General features: G+C 45.9%; 2 protein-coding genes and 1 pseudogene across 3 annotated transcripts in view; all 3 read left to right on the top strand.

Annotated features, from left to right (window-relative positions):
- LOC149307497 (dual specificity mitogen-activated protein kinase kinase 5) overlaps positions 1-3708 on the top strand; it is a 127096-nt gene extending 123388 nt beyond the window's left edge. For both annotated transcript variants that reach the window (XM_089539298.1, XM_089539296.1), the window contains exon 22: positions 3342-3708. In XM_089539298.1, coding sequence (XP_089395424.1) covers positions 3342-3458 — 117 coding nt within the window. In that variant the 3' untranslated portion in view covers positions 3459-3708. The remainder of the gene's footprint in view (positions 1-3341) is intronic.
- A 355-nt stretch (positions 3709-4063) lies between these two features.
- LOC149307498 (protein phosphatase 1 regulatory subunit 26-like) lies at positions 4064-7661 on the top strand (annotated as a pseudogene).
- An 8943-nt stretch (positions 7662-16604) lies between these two features.
- LOC149307499 (SKI family transcriptional corepressor 1-like) overlaps positions 16605-17311 on the top strand; it is a 29922-nt gene continuing 29215 nt past the window's right edge. Inside the window, exon 1 of the mRNA XM_089538136.1 lies at positions 16605-16637. The gene's annotated coding sequence lies outside the window, so the exon portion shown is untranslated. The remainder of the gene's footprint in view (positions 16638-17311) is intronic.

Here is a 17311-nt window from a genome sequence, read left to right on the forward strand (position 1 = left end):
TCTTTTTTATCATTGATACCTGCAGAGTCAGCTCTCCTTTCCCCTCTACTTGCCATTTTTGTGAATATGGATCATCCCGTTTCATCTAGACACTGTAGAAATAATGCCGTTTGATACTGCTTTAACTGCCATGGCTCCATCCTACAAAATCCTGGGATTTGTAGTTTGGTGAGGCAGCAGCCCGCTTTGGCAAAGAAGGCTGAAGACCTTGCAAAACCACAAATCCCAGGATTCCATAGGATCAAGGTGGCCAAATTGTATTATTTCTGTAGCATAGATGCACCCTAAGTCTAGTTTGTCTGACAGGTCTGGAAAACCCATATATAATTCATGGGGTCACCATAAGTTGACAGGCAACTTGAAGGTGTGCGCATACTGCCTTTTGCACCACGGAGTGAGCCAAAACTCAGTTATCCTCCAAAACTCACACATCTCCTATTTGCAGAATAGATTTCTCCAATCAAAAATCGGGCATGAAAATGTGTATATTAGTGAAAAACGAATTGTCCAAGTGTGATACAAAAAATAAATAGGCGGATCTCTCTCTCTCTCTCTCTCTCTGTGTGTGTGTGTGTGTGTGTGTGTGTGTGTGTGTGTATGTATATATATATATATATATATATATATATATTCCAGTGTGCTGCCATTAAATGAACAAAAGCAGCAGCATCCTTAAACAGACATTAAGCAGCAGTTACAGCCAGCAATCTTGCTGGGCATCTCCCAGCCCTCCTGGTCCAGGAAGAGAGAATACACCGTTAATTAGATTGTTTAAAGACCTTGTTGGTAAGATTCAAGTTCAAGAAAGTTCCTTTGCAAACAGAGCGGGGAATTAAATATATAGACGCTCCCTTTGTAAGCAGAACAGCAGGAGGACGGAGAAACCTAAGGAGGTAAGCGATCACTTGGACTCTGCTATTAACCCAAAGCCAGATAGACCCAGGCTGCGATGTCCTCCTTCCCGGGGGCCCAGTGGCTTTGCAAAGGCAGCCCTTCTCAAGAAAACAAGATCTGACAAGTTCATTTAAAACGCCTGGTTTGTCATTGTTTATCTCATTTTCGGAGTTGGCAGAGACCATTAGGCGGCCTGACACTCACCGGCATCCATCCGGAGGCCCCTCTGACCTGACCTTTTTCCCGGCGCTCAATCTCTTACCACCGAAAGAGTAAAACTTTCCCCAGAGTCCTTTAAGTTGGTCTGGAGGAAGTGCCCAGCTTGCCATCTGGTCCCAAGCTTGGATCCCAGGGTCAAGCTAGAAGCAAAATGGCGGAGGGGTTGCAATGGTCATCTCTCGTCCTTTCTCCTTTGAGCCTGAGCCAGCAGAATCATTGTAGTGTGTAGGGTGCTGCAACCTGATCTTTATGGAGATAACAGTGACCTGGGTGTGGAGAAGATTGACCCATTTGGAAAGGAGGAGGAAGACCGGTATAAATAAGGTGACAGTATTCAAAGATGCAGCTGTGTTCGTCTGGAAAATCCGTTTGCAAAGGGATCTTGTAGCTCCCTTGAGATGAACTGAAAGAAATTGGTAGTTTGAGCTTTCGTAGACTTGAGCCTACTTCCTCAGAGCTTGCACAGTTCTTAACAAATACATAAGTCTCTGGGTTCAGGAATCCTTCATTTCATTGTCCTGGAAGTAAGGTCAACCCACCCAACAGAGCTCCCGTTGCACCCAACCTCATCTTTTTTGGTAGAGATGGTCCTTTAAACTTTGCCATTACCATCCTCTGAGGCTGAGAGAGTGTGACTTCTTGCCCAAGTGGGTTTCCTGGCTCACAGCAGAGAGGGATAATGGAGACACTGGAAGTTTATGATTTAGTGGGAGGTTATCCACACAACGTAAAGACACCGCCTTGGACCCACATCCCAACTGCACAGACCAGTGATCTTAAGATTGTGAGCGCATAGGAAGACTGGACGATCCACACATCAGCAGAGAAGGATAGAGTTGTGTTAATGGTCCAATTGCAACTCATTTGGAAAGCTGACACTGGAAGCACATCGCGAAAGCCGAGTGTCATCCAGGGCTAAGCGTAGAATAATACGTGTTTGATACTAGCAAGTAGCAGCTACAGAGAAAAAGCAATCTTTGGAAGGCAACAGCAGGAAAGAATATCTGAAGCTTTGCATGTCAGTCTGCATGTTTACTCAGAGGTGACAGCGAACAACACAGTCCAAAAATGCAGTTTATGCCAGCCATTTCAGAAGATAGGAGGACATGCAGAAGATAGGAGGTCATCATGGGGATGAACGGGTGGAATATTGGAGAGATGAGGACACTGTCTAGGCCAAAAACAAAAACCTACATTGGCTGTAGGCATGTCGGAAACCTCGTGGTCTGCTGCCCTTCAAGGAGGCTGGCTCTTGACCCTTTCCAGTCCTTAGGACCAGAGCATGGCTTTGGCGCAGCTTATGGCTTCTTAAGATGCATGCATCATTTAACTAGCATACCTCCAAAGTGACACGAAGCAGCTTTATTTTGGCCTGTCTGTACAGGTCCTTAGTCTCCTTTCTTTGACACATAGATTGATTTGGTGCCCAGGAAGGACTTTATGTATGAATAGCCATAGAAATGCAAAACTTATTGGTCTGGTGCATTGAACACAGGACATCCCAAAACTCTTCTGGCCATTCCTGTGGTCATCCACCTGCCCTGGCCTTAGGCAGCATTTCTTCTCCTGTGTTTCTCCCTCAATAACAATCGTTAAAACTGAGCCTGTCACCTGACACCAGACCAACCATTTTGCATTTCTATTGCTGTTCATACAATCTAGTTATAAATGTCCTTCCTGAGCAACGCTTCCCTCTGTGGATCTGAGAAAGCAGACCAAGGTCCAAAACACACTGGAGGAATAATCCAGTTTGACACCATTTTAACTGTCCTTGCTCAATGCTAGGGGATTCTGGGAACTACTTTTGCAGGACATTGAGACTTCTCTGTCAGAGAGAGCTCTGATGCTGCATTAAACTACAGTACCCTGGATTCCTTAACATTGACCCAGGGCAGTTAAAGTGGTCTCAAACTGGATTGTTTCTGCGGTGTGTGTTTTGGACCCAAGTTTACAAAAGCTCATGCTACCTCTTTCACAGGTGCAGTCTCGGTGCTGCAAGATCCCTTTGCATATTGATATTCCAGACTAAAATGACTGTGACTTCTACGCACACATGCAGACTAAGATACTTTGCAGAAAACAAAATCCTGGTTTAGTGGTTAAGCAGCAGGTCATACTTCATTGGAAAAACCCTTGCCATGCCTTGCAGAAGGCCTTTGGTCCAGCCCTGGCATCTCTGTGATGTCTGGGTGACATGCATTCATGAGTCCATCTTTGCTTTTTTTTAGGGTCACCTCTTCATTGTCCAGTTCAACGACGGCAATGCCGAGGTGGTGTCCATGTGGGTTTGCCGGATGCTTGAAGAGAGGCGTTCACAGCAGCAACAACAACAAGGGTCTCATTGAACAAGACGGATGCTGTATGTTCAAGAGAAAGTAAGAGACGGATACTTGCCAAAGCCCACTCAGACTACCTTCGCTTTTGTAGGAGATTTTCCTCTGCTGCATTTCATCCGAAGAAGGCATTTGGATATTCTATAAAGCTAAAGCAAAGACTGCCATGCACACACTCACTATCACCTTATCCTGCATCACGAGGACTTATTCAGCACATTTAAGACAATATTATTATTATTATTATATATATTTTATTAAACCAAATATATATTTCCTTGCTTCTGAGTATTTTATGCACCTTTTGATAGGGGAGAAAAAATCTCCTGGGCTTGAATGTCTTTGTCCTTTGTCCTGGATATAATCATAGCTGCTTTGGTTTCCTAATGTCTGGATGCCAGAATGAGGTAGATGTGCACCAGGAGGTGGGAATGTCACATTTGTGATCTGGAAAGGATCAGCTCACTTTGGCCGAGATGAGCGTAGTGTGACACTTTTGCACATAAAACACATTTCTCATGCCTCTCCCATGTTTAGTCATTCCAGCCTCCATACAAAATCATGCTGGAGGACCTACAAACACATCTAGTAGTCTCTAGGTCCTCGGGCAATACCCCATGGTCAACATCTGCCAAAGGTTGGCCATAGAATCATGCTGGAGGGCCTACAAATGCCTGGAGAAGTGTTTTCTCTAGTGGTAGTCTAGGGCATGTCCAGAGGGCTGCCTTGTCTTCCTTTGGAAATCAGAACCAAGAGGCTGTTCACCTTCCCAGGGGAAAAGCCAGTGTATAAATGTATGCAGTAAATAAATACATAAAAGTAACAGGATATGCAGTGCTTGTTACCATTGTTTGGGAGGAAACTGAGCTGACAGTGACAGGACATCATACCTCACAAGGGAACTGCAGTTGAATGACCTTAAGGTCCAGAGTGTGTATCCAGTTGGCCTTGGCAATCATGGCTGACTACAATGTGTTAGTGGTGCTGGGTGTTCTCTGTTTGGGGTTCTTCCTAACGGGACAAAACCCTTGCACCATGACAGGGACTTGTGATTTGAACCCACCATTGATGGCGTCATCCAGTCTTATGATCTTTATGGTCGGGATTTGCTGTCTCTGCGTGGCAAACAGAAGAGCTGTGGTCGCCTTCGTGGGAGCAAAGAGGGACAGATGGAGAAATGTGAGCATTGCCCGGTGTCTTCACATTATTTATGCAGTTGTGTCTGATGGGAAGGATAGGGGCCTGTGTTTTTTTATTTTGATTTTATTGCTGTATATAGATTCATGTATAGAGTCTAGAACATTTAGTTTAATAATTGACCTAAAAATCTGTCTTGACTTATTCATGGGCCAGTGTAATTTCCCAGCAGAGAAGGAGCCTCCCTCCTTACCATTGGGTAGCTCTGCCCCAAAGGCTCCTGGAAGGCAGGGAGAGAAAAAACAAAGGCCAGGGGCCTCACCCCCCTCGCAACCCCAGACTTCTTCCTGCCTAGCTCCTGGTAGACGTGGCCTGGTTCCTCTCAACCAAACCTTCTTCTTTTGTCCTGATTTTATCAGTGTTGGACTTAGCTCCCCGGGACCCCACCGCCGCTCATTGTCAAGGCCGCCCCCCCACCAAGCAACCCAGTCAGGGTTGCAGGAGGGCGAGCAGGAGGTGAGGCCATAAGTAATCCCCCCCCCCCAGAACAGATGGTGCACCTTGTAAGGTCTCTCTTGACCCAAGAAGCCCTGGCCAAAATCAGGTGTCCGGGAATGCTGCCAACACACACACACACACACGGCTGAAAAGGCCAAGGAGCCAACAGACAGTTTAAGAATAAAATACCGGTTCAGTCCAAGGTCCAGGATGCCAGAGAGTTTGGGTTGCTGAGTCCATTCCAAGGAGTAGTCAAAATGGAGATGGAGAGAAACAGGTCCATCATGAATGTCCATGGCCAGATGCAGCTGCCAATGTATTCCCTGCAAATGTTAAGGCCAATGTGGTACAGCAACACCTTGCTCCTGATGGCTTGGGAGACGACAATGTCCAGTGGGCAGCCTCTCCTTGCAGCATGAGTAGTGATGATTCTTTTGAGCAGAGTACAAAAGCGGAGATAGAACAGTTCTTAAATGAGAAGAAGAAGCAGGCAAGAAAGGAGGCTGCAGCTGGGGGAACCCAAGAGAAGCTAGCCATCAGAAGTCAGAAAGAAGGTACTAACAGAGTGAGCCCAAGTTCCCAAAAGCGAGGGGACAAGGCACTCTTCTTAAGATGACATCCTGATCTACAAGACACCAGCACTCCTCCTCAGTGTTTGAAGTCAAAAACTGATGAAGAGTCTGCAGGCTTCAAAACAAGACAGACACAGATTAAAAGACCTTTGGCTGGTCAGGCCCTCTTCCTAGAACAAAGCCGAGAAGCTGAGAAAAAGCAAAAGCTTTGGAAAGCCAGAGAAAAACAAAGATATGAAAGCAAAGATAGATCTGATTCAAGTAGTGATGATGGTATCGAGGAGGCTATTCAGCTTTACCAGATAGAGAAAATCAGGAAAGCAGCAGACTCCCAAACTGGCTATGTTCCTTTTGAAAAAGAAGAGTTAAGGGCTAGCAGGTTTGAAGATCTATCTGCACATCTGGTGATCCATTCAGTAAAAAGTGCCTTGCCACTGGACCCTAAGAAAGTTCTAAGTAGCAAGAGGAAACAGGTCACCTCAAAATCAGAGGAACTAAGGAGGATGTGTGGCACCCATTATAGTATGGACAATGGCCCAATTCAGGCCCCTGCAGAAAGCAACGTTGCCACATGTGCAGTTACACTCCGGACCTCTTGTCGGGCAGACTCTGCTGCTGAACTGAAGTGCGCAGAAGCCATCTTGGACATCTCCAAGACCATCCTGGCTCCTCCTGTAGGAAGCGACAGCCGATCCTTCACGACAGACCCTGCCTTCTATTCCCACAATACATTAGCTTCTCAACATGAGAGTGACAGTAGTAATGTGGACAGTGATGACAGCATTGAAAAGGAGATAAGAGCTTTTTTTGGCTGTCAAAGTACAGACAGAACACTTGATAACCAAATCCAAAGTGGCCTTGCACTCTGTCCAAATTTCTCCCTCCTCAGGGCAACCAGCTGAGCAGATCCAGAGCCTCAAGCATACATCCATCCCCTAAACCATTAAAACACTCACTAAGTCATAAAAGGAAATTTAAGGGTGGGGGGGAGCAAAATAGTCAGAGGAACCAAGAGCACACAGCAGAGACTGTCAGAGATGGGTTATTGCTCTGTGGGTAATAGCCATTCAAAAATCTCTGCATCCCAAGCAGAAGATGATTTCACAATACCACAAAATAGAGTAGCTGGAAGGGTGGCTAGGTGCCCACAAAATACTCTAGCCACTCCCAGTTTTGTGGATTTTGCAAACCCTCCACCACAAGGGCTTCTTGGTTTTGGGAAAAATACAACACAGAGGCCACAAAAATGTGGGGTAGATGACAAGAGCAGTTCATTGGATAGTGATGAGGATCTGGATACAGCTGTCAAAGAGCTTTTGAGGTCTAAGCGGAAGCTAAAGAAAAAATCCAAAGACCAAAGGGAGGTTTTTGGCAGAGACATCTAAAGACTCCACAATTAGTTCAGTGATTCCAGTCTCTCTCTAAAGCAAAGTGCCAGCAGTTCCAGGGTCAAAGCAATGCCCTCTCAAAACAGAGGGGAAAAGTGAAGAAAGAAGGTGCACCAGTGATGGATTTGCAGCATTCTTTGAGACCTGAAAAAGAGACTGCAGGAAGTGCTTCTCGTAATAGCGAGTGAGCAACATCATATACAAAAGATCTGTGCCGTTGCACTGTGGTGAACTCACAGGAAAACCAAGGCCTTGTGCTGTCTGAGCGTCCTGGTTTACCTCTAAAAAGAACTGCAGAAGAAAGAAAGGTTATATTTGATGGTAAGCTGAACCAAAGAAACCTACCACCTGGGAAGGACAAAGCCAGGAACCTTAAAGTGCCAAATTGCTTGAAGCCTTTGTCTCTGTTCAAACCCAAAAACTCATATGAATTCAACATCTCCAGCAATTTTAGAGCAGGTCTAAAAAGTACTCGGAACAAGAAGAAGCCTGTGCTTTTGGGGGAAAGACAGAGCACAGAAGTATTTTTGTTCAAAAGGCAGGAGGGCCTTTCAGTGCCAAATTTTCCTGGTGAGCGGCGTGAAATGACTGAAAAGAGGAGCCCTAGGTTCCAAGAGTGAGACAGAAATGAGAGAGGCAGATTTACCTACAAGGGACACTGCAAAAAGATTGCATCCGTGCATATCAGAAAGCAATGGGAAAACGCAGGTTGCCACATCCCTTGATAATGTAGCAAAAGTTAGTTTTAGGAGACCAAAAAGCCTGCTGTAGCTTGGTTGCCAACCAAGGGTCTCATTTGCAGGAGCCCTGTAAGCAAAATACAAGACTAGGGGTCAATGTTAGTGCAGGACTATTGCATGTTGAGATCCCCAGCAGGAAAGGGGAGGACCACGACACTAGTCATGAAGAAGGGAACATCACCAGCAGCACTTATAACTTGCCACCAAGAGAGAAGTTGATAAAACAAGATTGGGCATCTGAAGAACAAACCCCAAAGGTTTTAGAGGGAGTTTCTGCAGAGGTTACAGACAGTGTACACATGTCGGGTAGAAAGCGATGCCTCCAGTTTGTAAGTACTTCTGAAACACCTTTGTTTTACAGCATCGCTATTTGCTGCATCATAAGTTAACCCTCCTGGCATTGTAATGAATCTCCATGTTGGAAGAAGTAAGGGTTTCTTTAGGGGGTAGAGGTGGTTTGGACAGCATATGAAAATAGGTGCAAACATGATTTTTCTGATGCCATCCTTGTGTCCAAGGATAGAGCAATTTGTCCTCACAGCAGTTTTCAGTCATTCATCCATGGGACAAAGTTTGTGCTTATAAAAGGCAGGTGCTTTCGTCTGTCATGGAGATGAATCTCTGTGCCAGGGGGAAAATGATGCTTATAAAGAGACCCAGTGTCTCCAGAGCACTTGAAACAGAAAGGGAACTGTGGAATATACCCATGTGAAGAAACGTGTCTCCAGTTACAGTATATGTTTTGGGGTTTTTTGGATTGATGGGGAGGGAAGTTCTTTTTTGGCAAGATTTCCCCCCCATTGTTTAAAAAGTGCTTTAGGAATTTCTTTTTTTAATAACAGTTTATAACCATGTCTAACTGCAGAGTTTTGTAGCTGTTGTGTTTATTGTACGAGACGATTAACATAACCGTGGTCTGTTCTGATTGAAACGATGACGCACCTAGACATAAAACATTAACGCAGCTCCCACAAAACCAGTCAGTCACAAAGAGAGTCTTGCAAAAAAGGTGGAAGTGATTTAAATGAGTAAATTACAGGAGTGCACTCTTTGGCATATCATAAAACAGAAGCCGATGTGAGGCCTCTTCTACTCCATCTTCTTCTTTTTTGTCCTCTCTCCATTGCTATTTATTTATGGCAGGGATGGGCAGGTTCTAGGAGCCAACTGGACTACACCTGCCCTAAACTTACAAGGAACAAATAAATATTGAAAATGACCAGATATCTGTGGTTGGGGAGGAGAGGAGTTATTGCAAAATTGCCACTCCTGGAAATTTCTGGGAGCAAACATGGACTTTGGGGACAATAAATAAATAAATGGCAGCTGGAGCTGTGCCTTTGGGGTGACCTTCAAAAGGCCCCTGCTGCTCATTCCAGAGAGATGAGTGCACACACTCCTGAGCACATGAACAGCCTTCAAAACCTGCACTGCCCAGTTATTGCAGTAGTCTCACGCACAGCAATGGCCCATGGGGAGGTTGCCATCATTTTAAGTTGGAGAGTTGGACCTTGCAAGGCTCTGCATAGATCTTGAAACTTCTCCTTTTGGAACAATTGGGAGTTGAGTCATTATTACCGTCTCGCTTCCTTCATTTGCCATTTGAAGCTTTTGGGCGTTTCCTCTGGATTCGAATGAGGAGAAGCATTGCAGTTTGCAGTGCGGGGTGAATAAATTGAGACAGGGGGCATTTCAGAAATGCTCTTAGAAGCATGACTTGGAAGCACATCCTTTTTCCAGAGAAAGTGATCTGAGGGTGTATCCACACTGCACAACTGAGGCAGTTTGACACCTCTTTAACTGACATGACTAGCCCGCAGACTCCTGGGATTTGTAGTTTGGTGAGGTATTCAGCCTGGTCTGTCAAAGAGCTGTACAGATCCCAGGATTCTGTGGCATAGAGTCATGGCGGTTGAAGTGATGTCAAACTGATTTAATTCTGGAGGATGCACCCTGACATTATTTCTAGAAGGGCAATGTCCTATCAAAAGAGCAGCCTTGGTTCAGAATTGAGGCTCAGCTTGTTTTGTTTCAAGTAGCATTGTCTTTATCTAAATTCTGCCTTTGCAAGTTTAAAATATCCCACGAATATCCTATTAGTCTGTCCCTTCTCTGTATAGCCTTGGTCAGACATTCCTTTCATTTAAATCCTCTCATTAAAAGAACCTGAATGTTTAAGGACTACAGGGAAGGCCCTCATCCGACGGAGGGAGGGCTGGCTGTACATTGAACCCCTTTGAAATCATTCATTTTCTGTTGAGTTACAATAATCACAAAAATAACTTGTGACATTCAAAATGCTGTCTGATTGAAGAAGCACTTTTTCAATTAAAGTTTGGTGTTAGGGTTTTGTTTTATGTTTTTTGTACATAAGAAATAGTGTACATTCATACATTTATAAGATTTAATAAACCGGGTTCAGATTATTTAAACATTAAAAAAAGTCTAGGACACCAAGAGTCCAGGGACAAGATCCAGAGAAGCCAGCAGCGTTCACTAATGTTCACTAACAATCACTGACAAACACTCAGCGTGTGCCAGGTGGCTTATATCGCCTGCCCTTGACCCAGGTGCTGCTTGACTAATGAATGCTTCTCTGCAGCCTCTTGGAACGACAGAGGCATGCCCTTTCTGCTCTTCTTTGCTGGCTAAAGGGAGGAATCTCCAGTCTCCCAAGTCTGGCCTTTCCAATGGAGCCAGGCTGGGCTGCGAAGGACGGAGGAGGCCCCAAGCCTTCCCAGAAGCCCCAGCAGTCATGACGGGGTCCCTCCAGTAGGAGGCCAACTCCAGGGTTTTGGGATCGTTTGGGAGAGGTCCACCTCAGACAAGTGGGTCCTGGACACGGTTCGCCAAGGCTACCAAATAGAGTTCCGTCGTATGCCATGCGACATGTTCATGCCGTCTCCCAAGTCCAATGATCCTGAAAAACACCCCCTCCTGCTGGAAGCCATCGAACGACTGCTCTCCATTCAAGCCATCGAACCAGTTACCAAAAGACCAGAGGGGAAAAGGATGCTTGGGAACGTTCTTCCTAGTTCCCAAGTAAAACGGATCCTGGAGAGCCATCTTAAACTTAAGAGGGGTCAACAGGTACATCCGAAAAAAGGAATTCCGAATGGAGACGCTGCAGACCATCTTGGCCAGCCTTCAGCCCAGGGACTTTCTTTCTTCTTTGGACCTTCAAGATGCTTATTTGCAGGGGCGGTGGAGCCTAACATAGTGGTCCCATGTCATCAACTGGTTAGAACTCCGAGTGATTCGTCTGGCCCTGCTGTCAGTCAAACAGCTTATTAACCGCAGGACTGTTATGATAAGGATGGACAACATTACGGCCAAGGCCCACGTCAAATGTCGGGGGGGGGGACAAGATTTCGATCCCTGATGGACGAGGCCAAGACTCTTCTGTCTTGAGCAGAAATCAACTTGCTATCCCTGGAGGCCAAACATTTCCAGGGCCAACTAAACTCCAAGGCAGATTGACCAAGCCGAACTGACTTAGATCACGACGAGTGGAGCCTACACCCAGAGATGTTCCAGACCATCGTGGCGATATTCTGCCGTCCGATCATAGATCTGTTCGCCTCCCCATCCAATGCCAAGACCGAAGGATCAGAAGATCTCGACAGCCTCAATTGTCATTGGCCGACAGGTCTCCTGTACATCTTCCCGCCAGTTCAGTTGCTGTCAAAACCTGTGTCACGAATCCAGAGGTCCAGATCACAAGTCATCCTAATGGCGCCAGCATGGCCCAGACAACCCTGGTTCTCAGAGATTCTTGACCTGGCAACCCAGAGTCTACCTCTCCCGACCAGACCAGACTTACTGTAACAGGGCCAAGTTCACCTTCCAGATCCAGCATGGCTACAGCTTCATGCCTGGAGATTAAACAGATAATGCTGACTGGTTATGGCTACTCCCCAGAAGTGATTGAGTCCATCCTGGTGTCCAGGCGGCCTTCTACGATAAAGATCTACGAATATACATTCAAGGCCTTCAAGAGATGGTATAAGCGAAAGAAGAAAGACTTTCTCTGAGTCACTGTCTCTACACTTCTCCAGTTTCTCCAAGATGGAATTGACCAGGGACTTGGCCCTAACACAGTCAAGAGACGGGTGGTGGCTATTACCTCTATCCTTCCTCACCACGAGACTGTTCAGGTATCCGCTCACCCTCATATTTCCAGGCTACTCAAGGGAGTTTCCAAAAGAGCACCTCCAAGACATCGATTCCCGTCCTGGAACCTCCACAAGGTTCTACAAACTCTAACCATATGACCATTTGAGCCTCTGAGGGAGGCGTCTCTCAAGTTCCTCACCTGGAAGATGCTGATCCTCATGGCCGTGACAACCGCCCGCTGCGTTTCGGAGATTGGCATCCTATCGGTGAGAAAAGAGCTGTGCATCATCAGACCAGACTCGGTTCTACTTCGCCCTGATCCAACATTCACCCCCAAGATGAATTCGGTTTTTCACACGTCTCAAGACATTGTCTTGCCTTCCTTCTGTCCTCAGCTTCTAAAGAGTTGGAAAAGATCTGGCACACCCTGGACATGCGCAGAGCCATCAAAATCTATCTTAAGAGGACAGCCGTCTTCAGAAAGTCCAAAGCCCTCTTTGTCTCTTTCCAGCCGAGGTCCAAGGGCAAGAAAGTTTTGGTGTCTAGACCTAGCCCCTCCTGATCAGGGAGCCCCTACAGGGCTTTAGACCTAACCCCTCCTGGCTGCAAACACTTGCACCCTGCTTTTCACTGGTCCCAGAGTCCCTCAACTTATCCATGGGTCATTTCAAAACCCTGATTTTGGGCCCCAAAACCTGCCCTTGACTTATACATCAGTATATTAGGGTATGTAAAGCGATTTGCAACTTTTACAGTGCTCTATATTCATGATAATAAATAAATAATGTGGCACAATGGACAATCCAAATTCAAATGAGATATCGACACCAAATTGGCACAGAACTGATAGGAAATGCGTAATAAAACTTGGAAGTAACATTGCAAAATGCAAAGTTTGTAAATCGACACTGTAAAATTTGAAAACCGTCTTGGGAAGAAAGGATCCATGTCTTATTATTCTTTTCTATCTTTGGCAGGGGAGACTGCCACGTCAGCCTGCCGCCTTCCAGGCCAACCAGGACGCTCGGCAGAGGAACTGAGGACAAGCAGCATGGATAGCCATGGCCCAGGGGGCATGGATGCGGATTACAGCTCCTAACCAAGCCCCTGATCACCCCAAGAGTACTCCTGCTCAGACCTTCCAGATTACTTTTCCTCAGCCAGCAAGACCCCATAGTGCACCACCACGAATGGAGATGACTGCACCCAGAGGACGATTTGAAATGGGCAAGAGAGGGAAGGCCACTACAACAGAACAACAGGGAAGCATGCCCTTAAGACGAAGCCCCCGGATCGCGGCCATGGATGCCAAGATAACCAAAGGCTTTTAGGACTTCTTAGAAGATCTATAGACAATAGACTTAGACTGTTAGTATTTTTTCCCCCATTTGTTTATGTCTTCTCCGGAGACCCAGAGACCTGGACAGCGTGCAAAGTTCAACCCCAGCTCCTTTCTATGCCCCCTACTCTTGCTGCTTACCTCCTAGTTTTCCTCCCACAGTCACACACAAGCCCCCCCCCCCTTAGCTTTGCCCTGGAAGCGAATAGGGGTCGTTCCCCCAGTCCTTGGCCTCCAAGATGGGGTCTAGTGGCTGCCAGGGCCTGGAACTGGGTCCCTGTCAGGAGGACGCCATGACAGCCTCTGTTCCCACTGGATGCATAGCCCACACTCCCCTCACATCCAGCGGCCATCAGCTTGCCTTCCCTCTCTTGCCTTTGCAGTGAGGCCGGGTTTGCTTTTACAAAGCACTGGGGCTCAGGTCCTTATCACTCAAGCAAAATGTGAAGTCATCTCAGGGTCAATGTGAAAGCAATGCAGGGGCAATCGTGGGGTTTCAATCAGGAGCCATCTTAAACCCAATCAGGGCTCATTCCAGGGCCAGGAAAATGCTCTTTTCCGTTGAATTTCCCTAACCCTGGCATGACCCCCGATTGCGTTTAGGTTGGCTCTTGATTGAAAGTCCATGATTGCTTCTGCATTGCCTTCACATTGTCTTTGACTGACCCCGGGCTAACTTCAAATTTTGCTCTTGTGGGAAAGGAGGCTGTCATGGTGGCTTGCCGGCAGGGACCCAGTTCCAGACCCTGGCAGCCACTGTCCTGACCCCCTCTCAGAGCCCAAGGACTGGGGGAAGGACCCCTCTTTGCTCCCAGGGCAAAGCTAAGGGGGGGGGGGGAGAGGGAAAGAAGGAGGAAAAGAGGAAGGGGAGAGGGAATGGAAAGCAGCAGAGGGGAGGAATGAAAGAGGTGGCAAACGCATGGATAGTAACACCACAGGTTCTCTGGTGGACTCTGAAGGGAAGACTCTATTAGAAATACAGTGTGTTTTAACTTTTTGAAATGGATTCCTGTCTCTTTTTCTGGGTTTGTGTCACTGAATGCCGGCCGACCTCACTGAACAAGCCAACCCTGGGCCAAAGAAGTTTCTCTTTACAGAAAAGCTGCTCTTTCCAGAGCGTTTTTTCTATCCTGGGGTATAGTCCTGGGATTTGTAGTTGGACAAGGGCTTAAGCCTCCTCTGCCAAAGAGGGCTGGTGCCTCGCCAAACTGCAAATCTCCAGATTCTGTAGGATGGAGTTGTGGCAGTTAAAGTGGCGCCGAAACTATGTTGTTTTCTCCATGTAAATGCACTCCCAAACATTGCCAGGCTGTAGTAGTGCAGAAATCCAAGCAATAAGGGCCTGTACAGACAGGACAAAATAAAGCTGCTTTGGGTCACTTTGGAGGTATGCTGTTTCAATGATGCATGAACCATTTTAAAGACTAGAACCAGGAACTTTCTGCTTTCATTTGGAATGATCAAACTTAGATATCTACATTGTCATTACCCAACCTAAAAGTATATTATGAGGCGCCTTGTTTAAATTGTATAAAAGACTGGGTATACAATTAAAAGATAAAGATATATTGAGATTAGAGGGGGCAGACTTTAGATTTGAAATTATGAGAAAGGAATAGCCAATAAAGATGTGAACAATCATTATATAAGGAAACCCATTCTTCAAGTATGGAAACACACACACACACACACACACACACACACACACACACACACACATATATATATATATATATATATGAGAGAGATGTAACTGAAAAGATAGCAACCTGGGTCTCTCATCACAAAGTGCTTTATAGAAGCAAAGAACGGTGGACATACAAAGATTCGTTAAAACGGAAAGGGAAAGAAACTGAATTTGAAAACATTAGAAGAGATTAGAAAAGACAGTGACCAATGTAGTTGATTTTTGTTCTGGCAATTGAGGGAAAGGTAGACAAGAAAACAATTGGAATAGATGCTAATAATTCAGAGTTAAGTACTTTATTACAAAGCGTTGTTTCAGGGCTTCCTTCCTTGGAGGGGTCATCAATCTCCGGGTGAAGGATAAGAGATTGCAGGCGAAGGTTTGTCTTCATTGGGCCGATGTCACAACCTTTCTGGCAACACAACAAATGGCTCCGACGGAGAAGTACATGGAGGTGCCTTTTCCAAAAGTGAGACAAATTCCTTCCCTTTTCCACCTTTTTCCCAGCGTCTGGCAAGGTTTTGTTTTAAGGCCGCCCCATTAATGCTCTGTACAAGTCCTCCGCAGCTGATCTTAGATGCAGCTGGCATCACGTGTTTAATAGTGAAATTGCTCCTAAATAAAATGTTGAGGTTTTTTGCATTGGAACTCAACTTGTATGCAGTCTGCATAATGTGTTTAATAGTGAAATTGGTCACAAGTAAAGTGTCTTTTTGCATTGGAGCCCAACTCATATGTTTAATACACAGAGATAGCCACATTAGTCTGTAGGATCAGTATGTAGAGAGATCTTGTGGCACCTCTGAGAATGAAAGAAATGGGCAGCACTAACTTTCTTAGTCTCAAAGGTGCTACAAGAAGAGCTCTCAATGTAGTGAATGTCCTTAATAGCAAGACTGCTTCCTAAACAAAGTCCCTTTTTGCATTGGAGCGACCAGAGGGTCTTTCCATCCCAGTCCCAAAGGGGCTGCCATTTTTCTAAAGTCCCTAAAACACTGCAGCAAGAAGCCTCTTGTCTTTTCAAAAGCCTCCAGGTGCTTCCAATGTGGCCTTGCTGTTTGCAGGATGGGGATGCTTAGAGGAAAGGATTTCCTCTCTCCTTCTTCCTCCTCCTCCTTCTTCTTCCCAAGTGCCCTGCTCTCAGTTTGCCAAGGGCAGAGCATCCTTCTTTTGTTTCCTCCACAGCAGTCTTGGTGCTGGATTTATTGGCACAGGAAAGCAGTTTGCCAAGTTTCCAAAACAGCAGCAGCAACAACTGCCTCAAACTCTTGCAGCCAAGGCAGAGATGGGTCTCCCTCCTGAGGGTGAGTTTACACACTGCATCCGCTCCCTTGGAAAGAAAACCTGAATGATTTAGGTTGGATTTTGGGGCCACCTTCATTCTCTCCAGACAAAGCGACTTAATATTGCTTTAGTGTCCTCTCCAAAGCCAGACTCAAAGCAAGGCTTTTCTTAAGCTCTCCTTGTTTGTTTTTGCACGGCTGACATGTGCTGCAAATCCCACCTGAATTTCTGCCTTTGCAAAAATAAAACCCCAAAAGACCATTTATGCTTTAAAGCCTGAGGAGCAATTCCAAAGAGTAGCACCAACAGCAACAATGTGTTAAGCTATTTGCATTTTATTCATTTCATTTATAGGCCGCCTTCCCCCCCAGAATGGGACCCAAGGTGGCTCACCAAACAAGAAAACCCCACTAAAATCTAACCATGAAAGGTATTTGTTTAATTTGCCCAGCGCTATACATAGAAGGGTTAAAACCGGTAAGAATAATAAAACCTGCCAGTGGCATACCATCTAAAAATAACAAATGCATATAACAGTAGATAGCCATACAAGCTAATAAAATAAGCAAACAAGTTAAAAACATCAAATAACAGGCGTCAGTATTACGATGAAAGCAATATACAATCATTCAAAGGCATACAGAATTTGGAAATAGAGCGCACCCACAGCCCTTGGATGGGAAATCCTCAATGGACATTAGGGGCTGCAGGGGACGTTCCAGGGGAAGGGCCTGGCAAAACTCTCCCTAAGGATTCCTTGCCTAAGAAAACCCTCTGAGAAATTAATGGGGTTGCCATAAGTCAACAGGGGACTTGAAAACCCATGTACAGCAAAGGACCTAAATACCCTAAAAGCACTAGATCCCCTCTGGTCTTGGAAGCTAAGCAGGGCAAGCCTTGGCTTGTCTTAGTATGGGCGACCACCAAGGAATCTCAGGTGCTGGACCCTGTATTTCAGAGGAAGGAACTGGCAAAGCCACCTCTAAGAAAAACCTATGAGAAATGAATGGTGTCACTATAAATCGACAGGGGACTTGAAGGTACACAAACAGCACCAGATCTCATCTGATCTTGGAAGCTAAGCAGGGTCAACCCTGGTTAGGA

Source organism: Sceloporus occidentalis, unplaced genomic scaffold, assembly GCF_023333645.1.
Source record: "Sceloporus occidentalis isolate IW3139 unplaced genomic scaffold, rSceOcc1.0.p SCAF_9, whole genome shotgun sequence".
Lineage (NCBI taxonomy): Eukaryota > Metazoa > Chordata > Lepidosauria > Squamata > Phrynosomatidae > Sceloporus > Sceloporus occidentalis.